Genomic DNA, 23,759 nt, shown 5'->3' on the forward strand with positions numbered 1-23,759 from the left:
CACATATTTAAACACTTGGCATTATTATGCTATGTGTTTACATGCTAATGTTAGCATTGCTAGCATGCTAATATTAGCAAAGTGGCATTGTAGCCATTTTCATAGCCAGACACATATTTAAACACTTGGCATTATTATGCTATGTGTTTACATGCTAATGTTAGCATTGCTAGCATGCTAATATTAGCAAAGCGGCATTGTAGCCATTTTCACAGCCAGACACATTTAAACACTTGGCACTATTATGCTATGTGTTTACATGCTAATGTTAGCATTGCTAGCATGCTAATATTAGCAAAGCGGCATTGTAGCCATTTTCATATCCAGACACATATTTAAACACTTGGCACTATTATGCTGATGTGTTTACATGCTAATGTTAGCATTGCTAACATAAGTATAGTAGCTTTTTTAGCCATGTTCATTGCCATGTTCATGATATCATTCAAGTATATTAAGACTTACCACTATTATGCTATGTGTTGCTCGCAAACATTAGCAATCTACATATATAGATAGGAGTAATATTTGTGATGTAATTGCCCCTCAAGTTTCCCCAAATGCAGTAGATCTTCCAGGAGGAGTGGTGTCTGTAGGAAAGGTGAAGAAGGTGACTGCGTATCCTCCAGTGTTCCAGCAACACAACAATAACGTTCGCTTGGGAACGCTACAGATAAAGGTTCAAGTCCACATCTAACACAGGAAAGGTGGTCTTTTATGTTTTGGTGTGAACACGGACCTTGGGGGACGGGAGAGGAGATTGAAGGTTGAAGGTTGGTGGTGGCGCTCTCGAAGAGAAACGTAAATAATGTCTGCCCACTGACACTCATCCACCCCAACAGCTTAGCAAATAGGATTAAAGCTCCCATCTGCTCACCTGAGAGGAAGCCACCCGGCCACTTCTCTTCCTCCACCACGTCACCAAACGGCGTCTGGACACGTCTGAGGGAAGGTCCACATGAGCTGAGGACGTGGACTGCGGTGTCGGTTCCAAATGGCGGGACAGTGGAGCGGCTTGCGTCTGTGGACGATAGGAATGCTGCTGATGTCCGTCAACATGGACACAGGTCTGGGAATGTCTGTCACGCTCCTCAGTACTTACCTGCATTCACCTCTCACCTCCGAACCCTCAGGTGAGAAGGCAGAGAATTCTTCAGAAGACCTCCAGCTCGTATTCAGACATCACGGGTCTCTGGCTCGCAGAAAAAGGGACCTTCTGTTCCCCAGCGGGGTGAAACTTTGCAGTCAGGAGACGTTTGACCAAGCGGTCTCCAACCATCTCAAGTACTTCCACCTCAGAGGTTTGTACTCTTGCTGCCATATCTCTGAGAACGTTTAGATGTTGTCCCAAGGTGCTTTACAGCTTAAACGCTAGGTCTGCAGCCCGTGGCAGGGAGGTCAGAGGTCACACACACGCAGCCTAATACTAAAACCTCCAACACGGCGACACAGGTCTACTTCCTTCAGCCTCCTTTGTGCTGTCTTCCAGTGTGTCAGGAGACGGTGTGGGAGGCCTTCAAGATATTTTGGGACCAGCTGCCAGAACGTGATCAGTACCAGGACTGGGTCGGGCGTTGCATGGATGGCTCCGCTAGCATCACGGATATCGGCCGCTTCTTCAGCCAATCGCAGGAGCACCTCAGCCTCATAAGAAGCGTGAGTGTCCATTGTTCGTCACCAGGGGTGCTCCCATCCATCGGCCTCAGATTAGCATTGGACCATTTCTGTGCTAACACACCAAGAGTTCGTATCATAGTAACACCAACATGATGGAACCTGCACCATCACTATTCTTTACACGTTTTGCGGAGCTATCACTAGAGCTCGCTAGCTAGTTATTCGCCTAAGCTCTTGGGATCGTCACTGCACAATACATACCCGGAACTCGATGGCTTCCACTAGTTGATACGCATGTAGCCATTTTCATATCCGCACACTAAACACTTAAACACTTGTCACTATCATGCTATGTGTTTACATGCTAATGTTAGCATTGCTAGCATGCTAATATTAGCAAAGCGGCATTGTAGCCATTTTCATAGCCAGACACATATTTAAACACTTGGCACTATTATGCTGATGTGTTTACATGCTAATGTTAGCATTGCTAGCATGCTAATATTAGCAAAGCAGCATTGTAGCCATTTTCATATCCAGACACATATTTAAACACTTGGCACTATTATGCTGATGTGTTTACATGCTAATGTTAGCATTGCTAACATAAGTATAGTAGCTTAAGCTCTTGGGATCGTCACTGCACAATACATACCCGGAATTCGATGGCTTCCACTAGTTGGTACGCATGTCCACAACACGTCTACACAAGCACTGCAGTTAGTCGGGAGCTCCTTTTTGTCCCACAGGGAAGTGGATATGACATTGATGGGATTGTCATGATACTGACGATGTTCTTAGTGAAGCTCACCAAAAAATATTTGCGTCATGTCTTCGTAGAAGTGTTGACGTGATGGCTGCCTGTCACGTTCAAGGATCAGACACGATAAATGGCAAATTATTGTCCAATGGTGGGTTTGCATGCTAGGTTAATTGGCGATTCCAAATTGTCCATAGGTATAAATGTGAGTGTGAATGGTTGTTTGTCTCTATGTGCCCTATATGATATGTTTGGATATTGTATTTTAATGCATTGTTTACTGTTTTTACTCAACTCTTATTTTTATTTCTTTTTTCTCTACTGTAAAGTGTCTACAAATAAAATGTATTATTATTATTATTATTAGGCTGCATGGCAGTCGTGTGGTTAGCGTGCAGACCTCACAGCTAGGAGACCGGGGTTCAATTCCACCCTCTGCCATCTCTGTGTGGAGTTTGCATGTTCATCCACGTTTTCTCCGGGTACTCCGGTTTCCTCCCACATTCCAAAAACATGCTAGGTTAATTGGCGACTCCAAATTGTCCATAGGTATGAATGTGAGTGTGAATGGTTGTTTGTCTATATGTGCCCTGTGATTGGCTGGCCACCGGTCATAAGCGGTAGAAAATGAATGAAGGTCCAATGGTGCCCCTGCTCAATAGCACTCATCATAAATACATATTATTATCAGCTGATCTCACTAATGGAGGATTTGGATGATGGTTGGAGCATCCCTGTTTTTCATCTCTAAGTCTGTAAGGTGCTCAGGGCTGAATGTACGCCAGCTGGACGCTTCAGTGTGTACATTGCTTGTGTTTTGAGGTGGCAATAGCGTTGACCAGAAGAGTTAGCGTGTCTTAGCATGCGCCTGCTCAGTGGCTGCTTGCTTTCACCGTAATAAGACTAGCGCTGTCTTATCTGAAGCCTGCATGGATGACAGATGAGAGGAGACAACCTGAACCGTCCAGTCGGTATACATTCAACGCCCTGAGTGATACAATGACCATGATGAAAAAATCTCAACGCTGATGTCTCTTTGGATGTCTCTTTCAGAGAGTTGGCATGGTGGCACCGCCGAGCAGGTCAGTGGAATTGTATGCAAGAAAACGTTGACGCTGCACCTGATATCTGTTGAAGTTGCACCTTGCACTTACTGTACATCCGTCACTGTCGTGCTGCTGTACTTCACATGTGTTTAGAAGACACTTCCAAATGATCACTGCAAAGGTGGGCGTCCATCTGTCTCTCCTTTGTCCATTGAAAAGAAAGTTCCAGTATGAGTTGGATTCTGTGAACATCCAGCAGCAACACAACACTTTGGCATGACTACTATTATGATGGAAAAATATACTGCACCAAGTCCATATCGGAAAGCCTTTGTTCACTGTGCTTTAGCTGAGAGGTGTCACCCCCATGATGTCACTTCCAAAAATTATGCTAAGCTAATAGCTAGCTCATCACGGCTGGCCCCATCAACTATCATGTTGCTAACCAATCTTAGCAGCAGGAGTAAGCCAAACGCTTCCAAATGATCACTGCAAAGATGGGCGTCCATCTGTCTCTCTTTTGTCCATTGAAAGGAAAGTTCCAGTATGAGTGGGATTCTGTGAACATCCAGCAGCAACACAACACTTTGGCATGACTACTATTATGATGGAAAAATATAGTGGGCTAAGTCCATGTCGGAAAGCCTTTGTTCGCTCTGCTTTAGCTGAGAGGTGTCACCCCCATGATGTCACTTCTAGAAATTATGCTTTTGCTAATTTGCTAACCAATCGTAGCAGCAGGAGTAGCATCTGCTGCATTTTTATAAGGTCCATGTTGGTGTGGACAGAGTCTACGTTGGTCACTGCGTCTACATAATAGCACCATTTTGACATTTTTACTGACTGCTGACGTTTTTTTTCATCAAGCATTGAGATGTTGTACTTTGTTTGGCCTCCTTGAACGCACCACAGCTGCTGCTGTGAGATCACACAGACGGCATTATTGTGTTAAGTACATTTGTCGCAAATGTTTCTTGTTGTTGACGAAAGGTGTGTTGTGTGTCCTCAACTGCTGCAGTGTACCCATCGGGTCTGGCCCCCCTCCGTGCAGGTATCTCCAAATATCCATCAGACTCTACCTGTTCTTCTTTTCACTTTCTTTCTTTTTTTTTTACTGGACTCTGTTCTGATAAAGCGTCTGTTTGCCATATCTTACGTTACAGCTCTGAAGGTACAGCGGGGGACGATACTGGAGGACTTGTGAGCAGCACTCAGCCAGGTAAACGCTCACGTAGAAATCTCATTAAGTTTGACTAACACAATGTGCTGGGTACGTCAGCTCTTCCCGTCAAGCACTTGATGCTTCTTCTGCAAGGCTAATATTGGAATATGCAATGCAAGCTGGGTTGTTGTCGGCCCCGCCTTTAAGAGCGTATTTGTATTAGGAAGTCAGAGCAAAATTGCCACATATATGTTGTATAATTGTTCACGTATGTATTTGGGAAAAGGCTATTCCTAAGATAGTCTGTCATAACAGGGAAAATGCCCAAGAAACACCTTTCTCAGCGTTTGCTAACGTTGTCGCCGCAACTTATATTCAAACCAAAGTTCAAACATTGGAAAATGCAATAAACATGACAAATAAAGTAAAAGTAAGATAAAAAAAAGAGGGTCTCAACGCTCCTCAGCCTGCCTCACTGTCCCCTCCGCCCGATGATGACTCCAAGGCGGACAGCTGAGGTGTTCCCTGGCCTATCTGCACCCTGGTTCTCCCGGTGTTCCGCCAGGAAGAATGTGTCCACCTCTGCTCCGTGGAGAAGCGTGACAGTGTCCGGGCCTTTGCAGCCTGGAACAGCGCATCAGATATGTCTGAAAGTAGGCTAGGGGGCTCACAGTAAACAAGCAAAGCAGTGAGGGACACATGCTAAACCATGCTAACCTCAGGGAGAACGACGTGCAATGTTGTGGTATTGCATTTTACAATGTTTGTCTGATTTGGTGCTCATCTGTGAAATACAATATAATTAAATAATCATAAGTAATAAAAGTGGTCAGAGGTGATCGTGAAAGCGCTGGAGATGCTGCTTGTGCACGCAGACCTTTCGCTGCAGTCAGTCACCTTCCACCCCGTTTGGTCTTATGGGTGCTGGGATGCACATGTGCCAGTCCAGGAATAGCCCATTAAGCCTATTTACAGGCCACAGCCTGGTCAATGGAGGACCCGAGCTTACTGCTGGGCGAGTATCAGGGTCATTGCAAGGGGCCAGCTGACGTGTCGGGTCTGGGATTTGTTGAAAGAATCATCTAGCGGCCGTACAAAGTTGAGATGAGTACCCCCAGTAGGTCATGCTTCGACAAGAACCGCATTCGAGTTCTCCAAATGTATTTTATGTCGGCATACTTTGCACTTGACTATCTTCTTCTGTGGATGTTTGTGCCACATACAAATGTGCAGCTTTACAAATGGTCAAGTTTCTAGCATTATCTCTTATTTGGGAATGTATTTCGTCTAACTTGTTGATAGTAGGAGAATGGTCAAGTTGCCAGCATTATCTCTTATTTGGGAAGGTATTATGTCTAACTTGTTGATAGTAAGAGAATGGTGAAGTTGCCAGCGTTATCTCTTGTTTGGGAATGTATTTCATCCAACTTGTTTATAGTAGGAGAATGGTCAAGTTGACAGTATTATCTCTTATTTGGGAATGTATTTCGTCTAACTTGTTGATAGTAGGAGAATGGACAAGTTGCCAGCATTATCTCTTATTTGGGAATGTATTTCGTCTAACTTGTTGATAGTAGGAGAATGGTGATGTGTCCAGTATTATCTCTTATTTGGGAATGTATTTCGTCTAACTTGTTGATAGTAGGAGAATGGTCAAGTTGCCAAAATTATCTCTTATTTGGGAATGTATTACTTCTAACTTGTTAATAGTAGAAGAATGGTCAAGTTGCCAGAATTATCTCTTATTTGGGAATGTATTACGTCTAACTTGTTGGTTGTAGAAGAATGGTCAAGTTGCTAGAATTATCTCTTATTTGGGAATGTATTACGTCTAACTTTTTGATAGTAGGAGAATGGTCAAGTTGCCAGCGTTATCTCTTATTTGGGAATGTATTTCATCAAACTTGTTGATAGTAGGAGAATGGACAAGTTACCAGCATTATCTCTTATTTGGGAATGTATTTCGTCTAAGTTGTTGATAGTAGGAGAATGGACAAGTTGCCAGCATTATCTCTTATTTGGGAATGTATTTCGTCTAACTTGTTGATAGTAGGAGAATGGTGATGTGTCCAGTATTATCTCTTATTTGGGAATGTATTTCGTCTAACTTGTTGATAGTAGGAGAATGGTCAAGTTGCCAAAATTATCTCTTATTTGGGAATGTATTACTTCTAACTTGTTAATAGTAGAAGAATGGTCAAGTTGCCAGAATTATCTCTTATTTGGGAATGTATTACGTCTAACTTGTTGGTTGTAGAAGAATGGTCAAGTTGCTAGAATTATCTCTTATTTGGGAATGTATTACGTCTAACTTTTTGATAGTAGGAGAATGGTCAAGTTGCCAGCGTTATCTCTTATTTGGGAATGTATTTCATCAAACTTGTTGATAGTAGGAGAATGGACAAGTTACCAGCATTATCTCTTATTTGGGAATGTATTTCGTCTAAGTTGTTGATAGTAGGAGAATGGACAAGTTGCCAGCATTATCTCTTATTTGGGAATGTATTTTGTCTAACTTGTTGATAGTAGGAGAATGGACAAGTTTCCAGCATTATCTCTTTTCGGGAATGTATTACGTCTAACTTGTTGATAGTAGGAGAATGGTGATGTGTCCACCATTATCTCTTATGTTGGAATGTATTACGTCTAACTTGTTGATAGTAGCAGAATGGTGATGTGTCCAGCATTATCTCTTATTTGGGAAGGTATTACGTCTAACTTGTTGATATTGGAGAATGTCCAAGTTGCCAGCATTACCTCTTATTTGGGAATGTATTACGTCTAACTTGTTTATAGTAGGAGAATGGTCAAGTTGCCAGCGTTATCTCTTGTTTGGGAATGTATTACGTCTAGATAGTAGTTGACTATTGCTACATGATTTTTCAAGGATTATTCATGTTTGAAAAGTAAATACTATGGCATTACGATAACGTACATATTGCAGTATTTGTAATTATCTGTATTTGTAAGTATCTTGTCTTAGTTTACATGCATCCCGTAGCATCACAGTAAACGTCTTGCTTCATTACACGCCATGTCACCTGCCCTTGATTTGAGGGTGTATCAGTAATGATAAGAGAGCCAACATTGAGCGTCTCTAATTCGATGTTTTACTGGAATGTTCCAGGTGAAGAAATCCCCTCCCTTGCTTGGACATCCTCCCCCCATGAAAAAGTCCTTGAAGAAGAATTAACAAAGATCACCTCTGACCCGACAGTACCTGCTGTGCCAGACAAGTCAGGAGGCTGCGGCTCTAACGCCTCACGTCGCTCTGACGACACCACCACCGCCGTGGTTAAGCTAATCTCTAAGCCGACTGTCCAACAACAGGACAGTATTGCTGGGGCCACCTCCTTAAATGAAGATGGTTCTCCAGAGATATTTAGTCAACCAGATGTTGTGACTGGAGAGCCAGAAAGAGAAGATGTTTTCTCCCAAACAACAGAAGAAGCTGGCCACAAAATGGAGGAGAGTGAAGTTGCTGTGATGTCTGATCACCTTGGGAATGAGGACGAGGAGGAGGATCAAGCAGAAGAAGCATTACAGTCCCCTGACATGGAAACAACAACAATAAAGAAAGCAGAAGAAGAGGAAGACTCCACCAACTCCATGGAGGAGGCATCTCTTACAGAAGAACCGGAGGAAAACCCATCTGAAGCAGCTATGGTACCAGCAGAGGCTGCGGTCGTCATAGAAACACAAGATGCACCTGAAATCCAGCCATCACAAATAGCAACACAAGACGTGAAATCTAGCACCGAACAAGAACCAGAACCAGTACCTGACCCACACAGAACCCATCTTGACTTGCCATCTGAAGCTGCTGGGGGTGAGAGTTTAGAGGGGAGGGGTGACGCAGAATCCACATCAGACAGTTCTGGACCTGAAGTTCCATTAGATGTGCATCCAGAATCTGATCATGACACTCCGGTTTTCGTTGTGGAGGACTTAGTGTTGGACCCGCAGGAAGCATCTGACCAGGAGCAGAGCACACAGATATCTTTACCAGGAGACGACAATACAAGGACAGAAGTATTTGGCCCAGCGGCATCACCTGAGGAGCATGTCACCCAGACAACTCTTCCAGATCTTCTCCCTGACAAGGTCCAGCTCATCTTTCCAGACGTCACAGCAGGATACGAAATACTTCCCGAGGCGCCAGTCAGCAAAGTCGATGACTCACCTCTACAAACCGCAAAGTACACGGCGGAGTATAACAACGGCAACTTCCCAGATGCTACCGAGAGCCCACTGAAGGCTGATGACGGCTTGGCGGGTTTCCCGTTTGAGGAACAGGAGAACTCGGTGAGTCATGTGCTTCACAGAGATCCTCCTGGACAACATTAAACCTTTGTCGTGTTCTTGCACATGCAGCTCGGTAACGAAATCGACAACAGCTTCCTGAGGCCTCTGAAAGAGCAGACGGTGGAGCTGAGCATCACGCTGAGAGAAGAAACCTACAACGGTGCTCTGAGGGACCCGAGTAGCTTCCACTACCAGCAACTAGCCCGACATTTAACCCGCAGGGTATTAAGTTGACCTTTGATGCTCATGATGATGATGATGATAAGAAGGAGGACACTGATTTTTTTTTCCTGTCCAGATTGGTGATGTGTTTGAAAAAGTTCCTGGCTTCAAGAACGTTTTTGTCATCGAATTCAGGTGCAAAATTATTCTTAATAAATCATCAAAATCCAAATTTAGATAATTTTTTTAGTTATATTTGTCTTTTGTTTATGTTTTCAGGCCTCAGAAGGACCTGGAGCGGTACGTCTAGGTTCTTTTAGAACATTGATGGATGCACATGCTGGAAGAAGAGTGTTTTTTGTCTTTTCAGGGGTCTGGTGGTCCATGTCCACTATGCCATCACGCTGGAGGTGGACGACGGCGGCGTCTCAAATGAAACGTTGGACTTGATCGCGATGCAGAACAACCTGGTGGAGAAGAACTACCCTGCCAGCGCCGAGCAGCCGACGGTCGTTTATACCATCACAGACTTCCGGAACTACATTACGGAAGCGCTGCGCAAAGATCACTTCCTGAACAACAGCAGCCTCGGGAACGGTAATCGGATGATTCTTCACCGCCATGTTTATTTTTTCTAACATTTCCAACATCTTCTGGGCTCTTCAGGTGAGAATTTGTTGCCTTCAGGGAAACCTACCGCCCGACCGGCCGACATCTTCGACAGCATGGTGAGTTGTCATCCAAATCTACTGGTCATCAGTGCTTGCTGTTGCTGATGGATGCATGCTAATCATGGTGGACAGGATAATGTTCTCGCTGCAGAGAGGCCACCAGATGCACCAAATCAGGGGATGGAAAGCAGTGAAGGTTTTCTGAAGACTGATGATTTCCTTTTCCACTCGTGGAAAAGCACCAAGAGCGAAGCAGTGAGCGAAAACGACGTCTTCGCGGTTGACGAGAGTACGACTTTCCCAACGAGCTTTCTGCCAAGCACGCCGAACTGTGAGATGTTTATCTGATTTATTTCTGCTTGGCTTCCATCTTGTCCTTTGTTGTAAGGCTTCCAATATCCATGGGAATATTCTCATTCATCCTGGTCTTTGGATCCTCAGAGCAGGCAGTCCATCGCAACTGGACTCTTAGGGTTGGCTTAGAAGACATTCATAGTCAAAGACTAGGTGACACACACACCAGGCAGACTAGATAGGACAGCACTACTAGAACGTAAAGACGAGGTGGGACACATACCAGGAAGACTAGATAGGACAGGACTACTGGAGCTTAAAGACTAGGTGGGACACACACCAGGCAGACTAGATAGGACAGCTCTACTAGACCTCAAAGGTTAGGTGGGACACACACCAGGAAGACTAGATAGGACAGCACTACTAGAACCTGAAGACTAGATGGGACACACACCAGGAAGACTAGATAGGACAGCACTATTAGACCTCAAAGACGAGGTGGGACACTCACCAGGCAGACTAGATAGGACAGTACTACTAGAACTTAAAGACTAGGTGGGACACACATCAGGCAGACTAGATAGGACAGCACTACGAGAACTTAAAGACTAGGTGGGACACACACCAGTCAGCCTAGATAGGACAGCTCTACTAGAACTCAAAATTAGGTGAGACACACCCTAGGCAGACTAGATAGGACAGCTCTACTAGAGTTAAAGACTAGAAGGGACACTCACCAGGCAGACTAGAAAGGACAGCACTACTAGAACCTAAAGACTAGATGGGACACACACCAGGCAGACTAGATAGGACAGCTCTACTAAAGCTTGAAGACTAGGCGGGACACTCACCAGGCAGACTAGATAGGACAGCTCTACTAGAGTTAAAGACCAGGTAGGATACTCACCAGGCAGACTAGATAGGACAGCTCTACTAGAGTTAAAGACTAGATGGGGACACTCACCAGTCAGTGCTAGTCATCTCAGGACAGCTCTAGTTTTGAGCTCTAGTAGAGCTGTCCTATCTAGTCTGACTGGCGTGTGTCCCACCTAGTCTTTGACCATGAAGTGATGATGCCTGCTCAGATGAGAAGCAAAACATCTTTTAAGACACGCCCAACAGTCCAGTACGATGGATTCAATGCTCTGAACCACGTGTGCAACGTTATGGTGATGGTGTCTTATGGTGATGGTGTCTTATGGTGATTGATCTCTGGCTTTGATTGGCAGCTGACAGAAGTGTTGACAAGGAGGGCTTTCTGGCGGGGGTTGGAATCAAACCCTTCCAAGAGGACCATGATTCAACCAGTGATTCAACTGGCCACAAGTTCACCGGGGATGATGGATCCGGCTCTGGTTTCTCAGGAGACGGACAGGAAGCGCTTCTCCAGTCCTGGGAAATGGCCGCAAGTCTTTATGGTGAAAGCCACGTTGAGGTCCTGCCACCACCGGATCTGGAGGACATGGATGAGGAGGATGGAATCCATGATGTTCAGTTACAAAGCAGTGAACAGGACAACGGCATGGTTTTCCACTTCACCCCTGCTACGCCTGTCCGAACACTTTCCACATTAGAGGACGACGAGGCAGACCCATTCTTGGATCAGGTTTTATTCACACCCCACTTCTCCACCACTCACGCACCCGTATTTTCACCTGAAGGCACCTTAACGGTGGAGTTGTCGATGCAAACAGTGGAAGTTGATGAGGAGTTTGATTTGACTCGTTCACATCACAGTACGGTGGCCGCTACCACCCTCAGGACTCAGGAGGACCCGGTCATTGACAACGCCGCACGAGAACCGGTGTTTGAAGACGTACATCCAACCGACTTTGATGCCATCACTCCACAGTGGCCTCATGAGGAGGAGCTCCCCGAAGAACCAAATTTACCCCTTCCGGAAATCCACCACAGAGAGGTGGAGGTGATCGAGGAGCAACTGGGCTTTTCTGAAGCAACAATGACGACAACGCCTGGGAGCCCTGAAGATGACATGGTTGTGGATGAAATCTTTGCCGTTACCACGGCTGCTTCCGTTCCTGCCAGTACTTCCTCTTCTCTCGGTTCTGACCCCTTTGCCCTCTCTCCTGAGAAAGACTCGCCTTTTACCCGAGTGTCAGATTCCGCCCCTGAAGATGAGGACTCGCTTCACCCGGAGAACCAAAACCACGATCATGGTCCGTCCAGCACACTGTCTTCTCAAGTCAGCGAAACAAGAACTTCCTCGTCAGAGAAAGATTCCAGCACTAAATTAGAAGTTTTGAAAAAAGAAGAAAGTACAGAACCTACCAAAACCGAGCCCATGAAAAGTAACTTCTCAGATATGTCGGGTGTGGATGTCAGCCTCGACGTCTTCCAGTACGGAGGAATAGTGACAGAAGGCGACAGCAGCGGGTACTCCAGCGGGGCGCAGGGCCCGGAATCGGAAGCAATAGCATTGCCAACCAGGCCGGTCCAAGCCCTCACGGTGTTTTTCAGACTCCGAGTAACCAACATGGCGTTCTCCACGGACCTCTTCAACAAGAGCTCCCCTGAATACAAATCACTGGAGCAACGCTTTCTCCAACTGGTGAGAAGGATGCATTAGTAAGAACCTTGGCAAGAATAACCTTTTACTTTCACTTTCAGCTGGTGCCGCACCTGCAGTCCAACCTGAACAACTTCCAGAACCTGGAGATCCTCAACTTCAGAAACGGCAGTATCGTGGTCAACAGCCGCATGAGGTTTGACAAACCGGTTTCCAAAGGTGTTGCCAACGTCGTCTTCCTCATCCTTGAGGACTTTGCCAACACGGCCTATCAGACGATGAACCTCGCCATTGACAAGTACTCCTTGGATGTGGAATCTGGTAAGACCAAAAGCGTCTTTGTGACTTCAAGCTTACTGCACCTTCTATGAGAGATCTTCTAGCTTTGGGTTTTTTATTGATGTAGTTTTTTCTATTGAAATCAACGTTGAAATATTCAATTTTCTTGGAAGCCATTGAAATATACGCAAGTATAGAAAGAATTCATAATCGAAAATTCATTCATTTTCTACCGCTTATCCTCACGAGGGTCGTGGGCGTGCTGGAGCCTATCCCAGCCAATCACAGGGCACATATAGACAAACAACCATTCACACTCACATTCATACCTATGGACAATTTGGAGTCGCCAATTAACCTAGCATGTTTTTGGAATGTCGGAGGAAACCGGAGTACCCGGAGAAAACCCACACATGCACGGGGAGAACATTCCCACTCCATACAGAGATGGCTGAGGGTGGAATTGAACTCGGGTTTCTCAGCTGTGAGGCCTGCGTGTTAACCACTAGATCGCTGTGCAGCCTGCAATTTTTCATTCATTCATTTTTTACCGCTTATCCTCACGAGGGTCGCGGGGGGTGCTGGAGCCTATCCCAGCTGTCTTTGTGCCAGAGGCGGGGGTACACCCAATCACAGGGCACATATAGACAAACAACCATTCACACTCACATTCATACCTATGGACAATTTGGAGTCGCTAATTAACCTAGCATGTTTTTGGAATGTGGGAGGAAACCCACGCATGCACGGGGAGAACATGCAAACTCCACACAGAGATGGCCGATGGTGGAATTGAAGTATGGTCTCCTAGCTGTGAGGCCTGCGCGCTAACCACTCGTCCACCATGCAGCCATAGAAAATTCAGTTTGTGAAAATTGTACAATATGGAAAAAGGAATTGCATTGGACATGAGTTTGCTATTCTGTTGCCATGGTTACAAGTGCCAATGAGACGCATACCTGTGACCCTTGTGAGGACAAGCGCTACAGAAATGCTAAAGTGGAATAAATATGAAAGATGAGGAATAGCAAGATGGATTTTAGTCCCATTCCACAATGAAGAATAATACTGTATTTAAAACATGGCTTTTAGTGTACTTGTGGTATGTTTGTGGGTCTTAAAGGTAGAATTCCACCTGTGATTGTGTACTGTAGTTAATTCCATAAGTGGACGAGGGGTCAGGTGGGTCAGGCTCTGCTAATCCGTCTGGGAGGAACGTGAGCGACTGACGCTGATCATCTTGCTGAATCCTGTCTGTTGCACGTCACTCGCTTCCTTCCCGTTCCTACCTTCCTCCACGAGATACACCAGGTGAAACGTGTGCTCCCATCTGTGCAGGCGACAGAGCAGACCCGTGTAAGTTCCAGGCGTGTAACGCCTTCTCGCAGTGTATGGTCAATGGCTGGTCCGGCGAGGCCGAGTGCGTGTGTGACGCCGGGTACCTGAGCGTGGACGGTCTACCGTGTCAGAGCGTATGTGACGTCCAACGAGACTTCTGCCTCAACGACGGCAAATGTGATGTCATCCCCGGCAAGGGCGCCATTTGCAGGTCAGACTGCTTTTCTACCAAAACACTTTCTGTTTTTCTTTTCACCATCACTCACTCACATAATAATAATAATAATTCATTTTCTTCCGCTTATCCTCACGAGTGTCGTGGGGGTGCTGGAGCCTATCCCAGGCGGGGTACACCCTGGACTGGTGGCCAGCCAGCCAATCACAGGGCACATATAGACAAACAACCATTCACACTCACATTCATACCTATGGACAATTTGGAGTCGCTAATTAACCTAGCATGTTTTTGGAATGTGGGAGGAAACCCACGCATGCACGGGGAGAACATGCAAACTCCACACAGAGATGGCCGAGGGTGGAATTGAACCCGGGTATCCTAGCTGTGAGGTCTGCGCGCTAACCACTCGACCACCGTGCAGCCTAATAATAATAATAATAATACATTTTATTTGTATAGCACTTTTCAGAGTACTCAAAGACGCTTTACAGTAGAGAAAAAAGAAATAAAAATAGAGTTGAGTAAAAACTGAGTTAAAGATGCATTAAAATATAATATCCATACATTCATACAGCGGGGGGGGAGGGCAGGTATAAAAAGTTAGTCATTAAAATTTAAACAGGATTTAAACAGGTGGGTTTTAAGTTGTTTTTGGAAGGAGGGAAGGTCAGGGCAAGCACAGAGTGAATGGGGCAGTGGATGGGGGCAGCGATGGAGAAGGCTCCGTCTCCCCAGGTTCGTAGCTCGGTCTTAAAGGGGAGTTCCAGGAGGCTGGAGTCTAGGGGGCGAAGGGGAGGCAGGAGATGTGTGGATGAAGGAGGTCTGTGAGGTATGGAGGGGTCAGATTGTGGAGAGCTTTGTAGGTGATGAGAAGGACTTTGAAATGGGATACGTTGGGGGGGACGGGAAGCCATGGAGGTTTTTAAGGATGCATGTTGTAGTGTGAAGCATGCGTATGAAATGAGAAAATAGCATGATGATGCTAACATCACTAACATGCTAACCAAAACCTGCTCCAAATTGTACGAGCACTCATAGCAGATGATCTGCAACACATCCACTAATACCTGACACTTTTCACTTGGACCAACCATCATTAACACTCGGTCTGGTCGACTTCCTGGTGTCACAAACAGGCCCCTCTGCTCCTTCTTCCTTGGTGTCGCTTGTTCAATCATCAAACGTAGGCGCAGACATATACAAAAAAGAATGATTGCACATTGCAATGTGAAATATGAAATGATTTTGTATGACCTACAAGTCCTTGGTCCATGCAGATGTCGTGTAGGTGAGAACTGGTGGTATCGTGGCGAGCACTGCGAAGAGTACGTCTCCGAGCCGCTGGTGGTCGGCATCGCTATCATCTCCGTGGCGGGATTCCTGGTGGTGGCGGCCGGAATCATCTTCTTCCTGGCTAGGACTCTTCGAGAGCAGTATGACGGCGAGGACACGGAGGATCCTCTGAGGTCAGCGTGGTGGTCAGTGTGCATTTTTTGCGCTGTTGATCAACACGTGTTCATGTTGCAGACGAGGTGACAGCATGGCCACGCTGGAACGCGCAACCAAATTCAACCCCATGTTTGAGAGCGACCCGGTCACCACCCAGTATTACCGCCGCTACGACCACGACCTCCCCCAGTACAGCAGCCCCACCGCTTCCTCTCGGGAGCTCAGCAGCGACGAGGTCCAACACCTCCATCAGAACACGGCGCTCACCAAAGAAGTACGAAACCGGGGGATACAAGGGTCACAGGGGTGCTGGAGCCTATCCCAGCTGTCTTCAGGCTAGTGTACACCCTGGACTGGTGTCCAGCCAATCACAGGGCACATATAGACAAACAACCATTCACACTCACATTCATACCTATGGACAATTTGGAGTCGCTAATTAACCTAGCATGTTTTTGGAATGTGGGAGGAAACCGGAATACCCAGAGAACATGCAAACTCCACACAGAGATGGCGGAGGCTGGAATTGAACCCTGGTCTCCTAGCTGTGAGGTCTGCGCGCTAACCACTCGTCCAACGTGCAGCCCCAGCTTGAAACACTACTTTTAAAAACATAAACCTAACCAAAAACAAATAGAAGAATATTACATATAAGGTGTATTTATGTACTTTAGGACAAGTGGCTATAGTCAACCATTAAACAGCCGTCATTTAGGAATGACATATTCAAACTGTACACCAGTAATACAGTATTACTGTACGTACTGCATGTACTCCAAGTACATTTCCAGAAAGAAAAAGACAAACTTCTGCAGAAAGTTGAAAGGTATTCATGAAAGTCAACTATGAGATTCAGAAGATGGACTAAGATGGACGATGCATTATGTTAGCTACTGTGAAACAAGGCACAGTATACCAGTCTTGCTGACCTTTGACCTGCTGCAGGAGATCCAGGAGCGTCTGAGGATCATCGAGCTTTGCAGCAGAGATCAACATTTTGCTGACTTTGTGCGACAGACGCAAGTGTGAGTGATTGTTGTTGTTCCACGGAAACTGCTGAGTTGTCAAAGGTAAAAAAAAACAACTAATAATTTTTTTTTTTTTTTCCTGGAGCAGATTCTTGGAACGGCGAGGCAGCTCCACCACGTAACCCCCATCCAACCTCAGAGGTACCGAAACCTTCAATCTCTTTTGAAGTCATTCAAGGAAAAGTAATCCATAATCGTCATATGCCTTATAAAGATATAAAAACAAGTGAAAAGAGGCAGCTAATAATGCACATCATGGGACACGCCTGTTATTTCCGATTTCCTGTTTCCTTGGAAAGACCCTACCAGGGGCATATAGCTCCTAGCCACCATTAGTTGGAGATCCATAGACGGGAGTATGGATGTAAGGCGTTTTAATACTAGGCTGTGTAGGTGTGTCCCATGACGTGTATCCATTAGCTGCCTCTTTTCATCATTTTTTTTCTACAGTATCTTTCCAACCAAAGGATTATGTGTTGATGCCTCACATAAGGAATGTAAACAATGATCTTGAAGATAACCATGCTAATGATATCTTTATACAGAGTTCCTGATTGGACAGGAAGACACGCTGCTCACCTTTCTGACCTTTTCTTCATCGTTCTGCTTTTGATGGCCACACTTAACATCACATTTGAAAAAGGAACGTTCCATTGTGGTTTTTCCTTTGGTCCACACGCAAACATATCGTACCCAGGAAGGGGTGTTGGGTGATCAACGCTGCTAACAGATCATGAGGAGAAGAGAGGGCAGATGTTAGTAGCATTTGTAAAGTAGCAGTTAGGTTAGATGTTTTAGAACTGGAAGATGTTTTATTGCGTGCCTCAGTTTTCAGGGGCTCCACAGGTGACAAAGGCTTTGTCCACATCAATATGGATCTTTGTGTCTTTTCACAAAATTATCCTTTCGCCCTGAAAAGAAAGGGAGCTTCTCGTAGGTTTCATTCAGCAAGCGAGAAGCCACATGATTTGATGTTTGAAAGCTTTTTTTAAACATCAGCACAAGAACTTCCAGGTCCTGTTTTATTTACTACGTCAGGAAAACAGTGAAAGAACCTTGCTTGTGTTCTGATTGGCCAAAATGTACATTTTGCATGTCCAGTCATGAAAAGATAGAAAAACCCATATTTGTGTGGACGTAGCCAAAGTAACTCAAAGCATCATTTTCAATACAAATTCTTGGTTTGACCTTCATCATATGATGACCTTCACTTCCTGCTTCTTTGTGGCAATTCCTGCTCTCACTTTAGTTATCAGGAAGTGAAGTCAGTCATTTGACTGGACTCAATGAATGTGTGTGTGTGTATGGAAGCGTATACTGTATATATACTACGCACACACATGCAGTATGTACAGTATAATACTGTATATTAGGGATGCTCCAATCAATATTGGTTGTTTTCTGTGGAACAGCACATGATTTGCATCTGTGGCTGGTACTCCATGCATGAGTGGACTGTGGACGTCCCCCGCCCACTTTACTTCTCATTCATTCATTCATTTTCTACCGCTTATCCTCACAAGGGTCGCAGGGGGTGCTGGAGCCTATCCCAGCTGTCTTCAGGCGAGAGGCGGGCGGGGTATACCCTGGACTGGTGGCCAGCCAATCACAGGGCACATATAGACAAACAACCATTCACACTCACATTCATACCTATGGACAATTTGGAGTCGCCAATTAACCTAGCATGTTTTTGGAATGTGGGAGGAAACCCACACATGCAAACTCCACATAGGGTGGAATTGAACTCAGGTCTCCTAGCTGTGAGGCCTGTGTCTTAACCACTCTTCCACCGTGCAGCCAGTTTCCTTCTCACTATCCTTAAAAGTTAAAGGACACTTGTTGCAAAGTGTGGGTTTCCCCACTGACACGTGACAACACACACACACGACAATGTGACAGAGACACGCTGACTCAGCATAAATACTGTCTCTTTCTGCTCTGCACTCTAGCAGCCTCTAGTGTACAAAAGGGGTACTGACTTAATTGTCGCTTCACAGGGGTCACCTAAGGACAGCACTCCACTCACAAAGGTTACTAGCAATCATCATTCAGTACTGTATTTTTTACTGCAATCAAACCTTTGATCATACATGATCACATGCTAGCACACTAAAGATGATAAGGACTCCAAATCGGCAACAGAACCCTGTTGGGGGTCCGATCGAGTGCAGGAGGAACTTTGCTTGTGTGCGGGGCTGCGACTCCGGATGATGTGTGGCACATGTGACGAGCGAGCGTTTGCGTTGCGCTAGAAACGTTATACACACTGATATCACTCTGATATTTTATGTGTGATCCTTATTGATATCAGTATCGGCCCATTTCACTCATGGATGATCGGAACATCCCTAGTACAGTATACACTGTACATACCCCTTTATCGTTAACTCTATGGAATGTTGTTGTGGGTTTTGTATTTTTCCTAATAAAAAGTGTCAACATGGTAAGTGTGTCTGTCTGTATGGTGTGTTGATAGATTGAAATAGCATCTTTGGACTATTTATTTAACCACACCTCCTCGTATTGTATGTCAGTAGCCACAGCAGCCCTGGGGTCCATGATGGAAACATGGCTACCATCGCTACGTATATCTTGTCTATTTGTCAACCGTGTTGGATCGCCTCAAACATCAATTCATACATCATCCATTTTCATTTAATTTACTATATATAGTAACAATGGTCGATTTCTGGTATTTTGGACCAACTATTTGAGCAATTAATGGTTGAGTGGTGTAGCTAAAGCATGTTTTCAAAGCAAATTTTGCACCTTAAAATGCTAGCCAACCCCGCTCCGGAAGTAATACGGAAGCGGATTTATAATTGGCTCTCCTGCTGTATAATCTCCTTGGTTTTGCATTACCACCACTTTGTGTATTTGTGCTCTCGCTTTTTAGTATTTTGAGGTTTCTCGGCCACCGTAGAGTGAAGTCATACGGAAACAAAACACACGTCGTGGAAACCGGAAGTGACAGCTTCTTCACTTGCGACACTCGGGAAACAAAACTAATGTGACGTATTTTCTATTTTCGTATGAAGGTTTGATTGCTATTTTTATGGAGTTAGGAACGAGAGACTTAATTTGTGACGTACTTTGCTCGTTTCGCGTCGGTTTCTCTCTTCCTGCTTATCTTTTCAGCCGGCCTCGATAGGATTGTCTCTGTTGGATGGGATCAGTCAACCATTGTTTGGAATTACTACTAAAGGGTGGGTATCACACAATGAACATTACTTCTTCATTATTATTATCTGCGTTTATGTTCATCTTATGTCTGTGTTTCCAGGTTGCATTCTGTACAAAAAAATGCAGCAATCAGACAATATTTGCGAAGATGACGCGATGGTGGATGTTCATTTTAATGCTTTACCCAATGCTCTGGTTGCATACAAAGTGCCAGCAGACTTATTTAACGGTGGACATCTGAAGGTAAGAAAAATAACAATATTGACTACAACGGTGGTGAAATGAAATGTAAATGTATGTAATGTATTTGCTGTAGTAGTGCAATAAGTTCCTAAGTGCTTCAATCAAACTGTGGCGTGGGCCTAGGGTCGAACAGGAGAAACGCACGTGCCATTAAAGGAAACTAGCGTTAAAGCGTCATTGATGCGTTAACTTTGACAGCCACGATTAATATATCTGGTTTAGCCATGAGTTGGAGATGAAGCTAGCAGAGTTTAGCATGTGTGTTAGCTTGCGTGCGCGATTAGTATATTTTCACCATATTGTATTTTACGACTTTAATGTAAGGAAGGTTTTAGACTGCCTGGTGATGATGTGGAAGTAAATACGAGAAGCACATTTATTATTAAACTTAGCTTGTCTTTGCTGTAAACACACACACACAAAACACACTTCAGTGACCATCCTTCAAAATAAGAGCGTCGCTTGTCCGATGCCTACTTAAAACAAAACAAGAGTGTCATAAAAATATCATACATAGGCAGTTAGAATTGCATACAACGTCTGTCCTTATTGATCCATTTATTTCCCACTAATTTTCTCTCTCTCTCTCCCTTCTTCCGTGTGCAGGCTAGCTTTGAGGCTTTATTCCATTCTTTTGATCCGGAAGTTCAGTTCCAGTACTTCAAATCCTTCCGTCGGATCAGAATGAATTTCAGCAACACTCTGGCTGCGGCCAAAGCAAGACTACAACTGCATAAAACAGATTTCCACGGCAAAGAAATGCACCTTTATTTTGCACAGGTATGTTAATGAGCGATATTGTGTTATTTTCTTGAAAGTAGTGCCTATACTCAGATATGCTAGCATTTTTATATATCTGGGTCCGCATTAAAATTGCATTTAGCATCGTGGTCAAGTGTTTAGCATGTAGACCACAGGCGATCAGGAAGACCTGGTTTGGCACGTACGTCATGGTTGTCTGCTTTTCTCCACAGTCTGTTCACATTGGCAGTCCTCGACTTGAGCCGCCAAAGCCAGATAAGCAATTCCTGATCTCGCCCCCCGCATCGCCTCCAGTCGGCTGGGAGCAGTCTCAGGACTCCATGCCTGTCATCAACTACGACCTGTTGTGTGCAATCTCAAAACTAGGACCAGGTACCGCAATGACTATATATTTTGGGGATGTTCCGATTAAGATTTGATGCTGCCAATACTGATCTCCATAATCCATGAGTGAAATCGATCGATACCGATCACACAGTTTTGATCAGTTTATCATCTAGCATCTAGTTTATCTTGGCTGTTTATATGGGCGATAATCCTGCTGAAAGACGGAATATTATTCAATTTTAGATTATTTTAATTGTGATCCGTTAATTGCTCATGCGGGCGGCACGGCGGTCGTGTGGTTAGCGCACAGACCTCACAGTGGAGTTTGCATGTTCTCCCCGGTTTCCTCCCACATTCCAAAAACATGCTAGGTTAATTGGCGACTCCAAATTGTCCATAGGTATGAATGTGAGTGTGAATGGTTGTTTGTCTATATGTGCCCTGTGATTGGCTGGCGACCAGTCCAGGGTGTACCCCGCCTCTTGCCCGAAGACAGCTGGGATAGGCTCCAGCACCCCTCGCGAGGAAAAAGCGGTAGAAAATGAATGAATGAATAATTGCTCATGCTAACAAATCCCATCTCCAGGTGACAAGTACGAGCTCCACACAGCTACACCCACAACTCCCAGTGTCGTCGTCCACGTTTGCGAAGAGGACCTTTGCGACACCTCGTCTCAGGATGACGGCGATCCAAACAAGCGACAGCCTTCACGGCCCAAGATCATCCAGACGCGTCGGCCCGACTTTACATCCACTGACAAGCACTGAACCTTACCTGGATTACGGTTACAAAATATCCTTGCGATGTAATTGTTCCAGGGGGGCAGGAGATGTGCTCTCTGAGGTTCAAATGTTTGGGGGATGATGGAGCCTATTTTTGGAGGCAACCAGAGAATCCTGTAGGTTCAGTCTTCAGGTTAGTTACCTAATGATCCGTACCACTCTTCATTTTGAGGGTCAGGGATCATTTTGGAAAATAATATATAGATTATGTTCATGCATGTTTATTTTTGTTTTTTTTACTGGTTATATGTATTAATTAAATAGTTAAGTTTGTGTGCTATTATAATGTGTTCATGAGAAGAGCTTGTATAACAGACAAGATCGTGCAGCATCATTCTTGCATGTCTTGGGTGGGAAAAACAAAGTGTGACTGTTCAATAAAACGCAATAGATACATGCATGTCATATTTCCATAGTTGCTATTTCAGAGGCTGTGTGTGTGTGTGTGTGTGTGTGATCATACGTCGTTACACTGTAACCGTGTGTTGTGGTGTACAGTATGTATTGTCCCCATGTGTGCTGCTTTACACTGTATACTGCACCAAAATGGGGACCTAATATTAAGTGTTGTGAATTCTAAATGTTAAAAGACATGGAAATATGATTCTGTCATTTCCTAGTCATCGAAAAAGGAAGAAGCTGTGTATTCAGATTCATTCATTTTAAGAATTGAACATTTTTCAAATAACGCATATCATATTACCACATTATATATAGTTAAAAAAAATGTCCATTATATATTATTCTGATGTAGGAACTACTGCAAGATGCTGTTGCTGAGCCAAGATGCCATTAAAAGAAGGGAACTGAATAATATCATGTGTGTAAATACATTGCATCTCAATGGACTTCAGGTCAGGACTTTGAGGTGGACTTGTGGGTGTGTTTTGGATCATTGTCCTGCTGTAGACCCCGGGTTTGTTTCAGTTTGAGGTCACCAACACATGGCTGGACATTTGCCTTAAGGATTGTTTTGGTATAGCAAGTCTTCCAGGTCCTGAAGCAGCAAAACAGCCCCAAACCATCACACTACCACCACCATATTTTACTGTTCTTTGGGATCTCTTTCTGTTTCTTGGCAAAATTGAGACACGTTTTTTTTTTTTGTTCAGCTGTAGTTTTTGTCTTGGAACTTTGCCATACAGTCCAATATGCCCTGTGTCTGTCTTATGGTGACCTTAACTAAGGCAAGTTGATGTTATTTTGGGGTCTTTTGTGACCTCTTAGATGAATAGTTGTTGCGCTCTTGGAGTAATTTTGGTTGGCCGGCCATTTTCCGGTGAAGTTTCACCACTAATTTCCATGTTTTTGTGGATAATGGCTCTCACTGTGGTTTGCTGGAGTCCCAAAGCTTTAGAAAAGGCTTTATATAATATTTTCCAGAATGATAAATCTCCATTAATCTGTTATGTTTTAACAGTGGGTGTTATGTCCCGTAGTGGGTTGGATGCCTTGTGTGTGTTCGCTCATCATTAATAACAAGCAACATTATTATTATACATTATTCAGTGTATATATTAGGAGCACACATCATTACCATTTCAAGTTGAATTTTGATATTTTTTCATGACCATAAGGAACAAGAGAAATTTGATTGAAAAGTACTTATATTGTATGGATATTTTCCTGGAAGTATTTACAC

General features: G+C 44.5%; 2 protein-coding genes across 4 annotated transcripts; both read left to right on the forward strand.

Annotated features, from left to right (window-relative positions):
- The first annotated feature begins 631 nt into the window (after positions 1 to 631).
- Positions 632 to 19,262, forward strand: LOC131137644 (interphotoreceptor matrix proteoglycan 2-like). 3 transcript variants are annotated; one of them, XM_058085827.1, is made up of 22 exons: positions 632 to 766; positions 843 to 1,067; positions 1,134 to 1,301; positions 1,490 to 1,656; positions 3,431 to 3,459; positions 4,442 to 4,474; positions 4,587 to 4,642; positions 7,713 to 8,890; positions 8,960 to 9,112; positions 9,189 to 9,247; positions 9,332 to 9,352; positions 9,423 to 9,649; positions 9,719 to 9,780; positions 9,856 to 10,054; positions 11,247 to 12,586; positions 12,646 to 12,865; positions 14,162 to 14,372; positions 15,617 to 15,805; positions 15,867 to 16,062; positions 16,734 to 16,813; positions 16,905 to 16,957; positions 17,362 to 19,262. In XM_058085827.1, exons 2-21 carry the CDS (start codon positions 995 to 997, stop codon positions 16,936 to 16,938), a joined length of 4,695 nt encoding a protein of 1,564 aa, XP_057941810.1. In that variant the 5' UTR covers positions 632 to 766; positions 843 to 994; the 3' UTR covers positions 16,939 to 16,957; positions 17,362 to 19,262. The 3 variants fall into 3 exon arrangements, with proteins under 3 accessions (XP_057941810.1, XP_057941809.1, XP_057941811.1); XM_058085826.1 differs by having other exon boundaries at positions 637 to 773; XM_058085828.1 differs by lacking the exon at positions 632 to 766 and having other exon boundaries at positions 849 to 1,067; positions 7,803 to 8,890.
- A 451-nt stretch (positions 19,263 to 19,713) lies between these two features.
- On the forward strand, positions 19,714 to 23,213 carry LOC131137717 (calcipressin-1-like). The gene is made up of 6 exons (XM_058085974.1): positions 19,714 to 19,829; positions 19,958 to 20,025; positions 20,103 to 20,245; positions 20,852 to 21,025; positions 21,220 to 21,379; positions 21,921 to 23,213. The coding sequence occupies exons 2-6, from the start codon at positions 19,986 to 19,988 to the stop codon at positions 22,100 to 22,102; spliced, it is 699 nt and encodes a 232-aa protein (XP_057941957.1). The 5' UTR covers positions 19,714 to 19,829; positions 19,958 to 19,985; the 3' UTR covers positions 22,103 to 23,213.
- Positions 23,214 to 23,759: the final 546 nt, after the last annotated feature.

The sequence above is a fragment of the Doryrhamphus excisus genome, chromosome 10 (assembly GCF_030265055.1).
Source record: "Doryrhamphus excisus isolate RoL2022-K1 chromosome 10, RoL_Dexc_1.0, whole genome shotgun sequence".
Lineage (NCBI taxonomy): Eukaryota > Metazoa > Chordata > Actinopteri > Syngnathiformes > Syngnathidae > Doryrhamphus > Doryrhamphus excisus.

What these genes read in the sequence shown, in the direction of transcription:
- LOC131137644 (XM_058085827.1), top strand. Translation starts at nt 995, where the DNA reads ATGGCGGGACAGTGGAGCGGCTTGCGTCTGTGGACGATAGGAATGCTG. An exon ending in TCTGGCCCCCCTCCGTGCAG is followed by an intron (nt 4,475 to 4,586) that starts GTATCTCCAAAT and finishes CTTACGTTACAG; the next exon opens with CTCTGAAGGTACAGCGGGGG. An exon ending in GACACGGAGGATCCTCTGAG is followed by an intron (nt 15,806 to 15,866) that starts GTCAGCGTGGTG and finishes TTCATGTTGCAG; the next exon opens with ACGAGGTGACAGCATGGCCA.
- LOC131137717 (XM_058085974.1), top strand. Translation starts at nt 19,986, where the DNA reads ATGGGATCAGTCAACCATTGTTTGGAATTACTACTAAAGG. An exon ending in TTTGGAATTACTACTAAAGG is followed by an intron (nt 20,026 to 20,102) that starts GTGGGTATCACA and finishes CTGTGTTTCCAG; the next exon opens with GTTGCATTCTGTACAAAAAA. An exon ending in AATCTCAAAACTAGGACCAG is followed by an intron (nt 21,380 to 21,920) that starts GTACCGCAATGA and finishes TCCCATCTCCAG; the next exon opens with GTGACAAGTACGAGCTCCAC.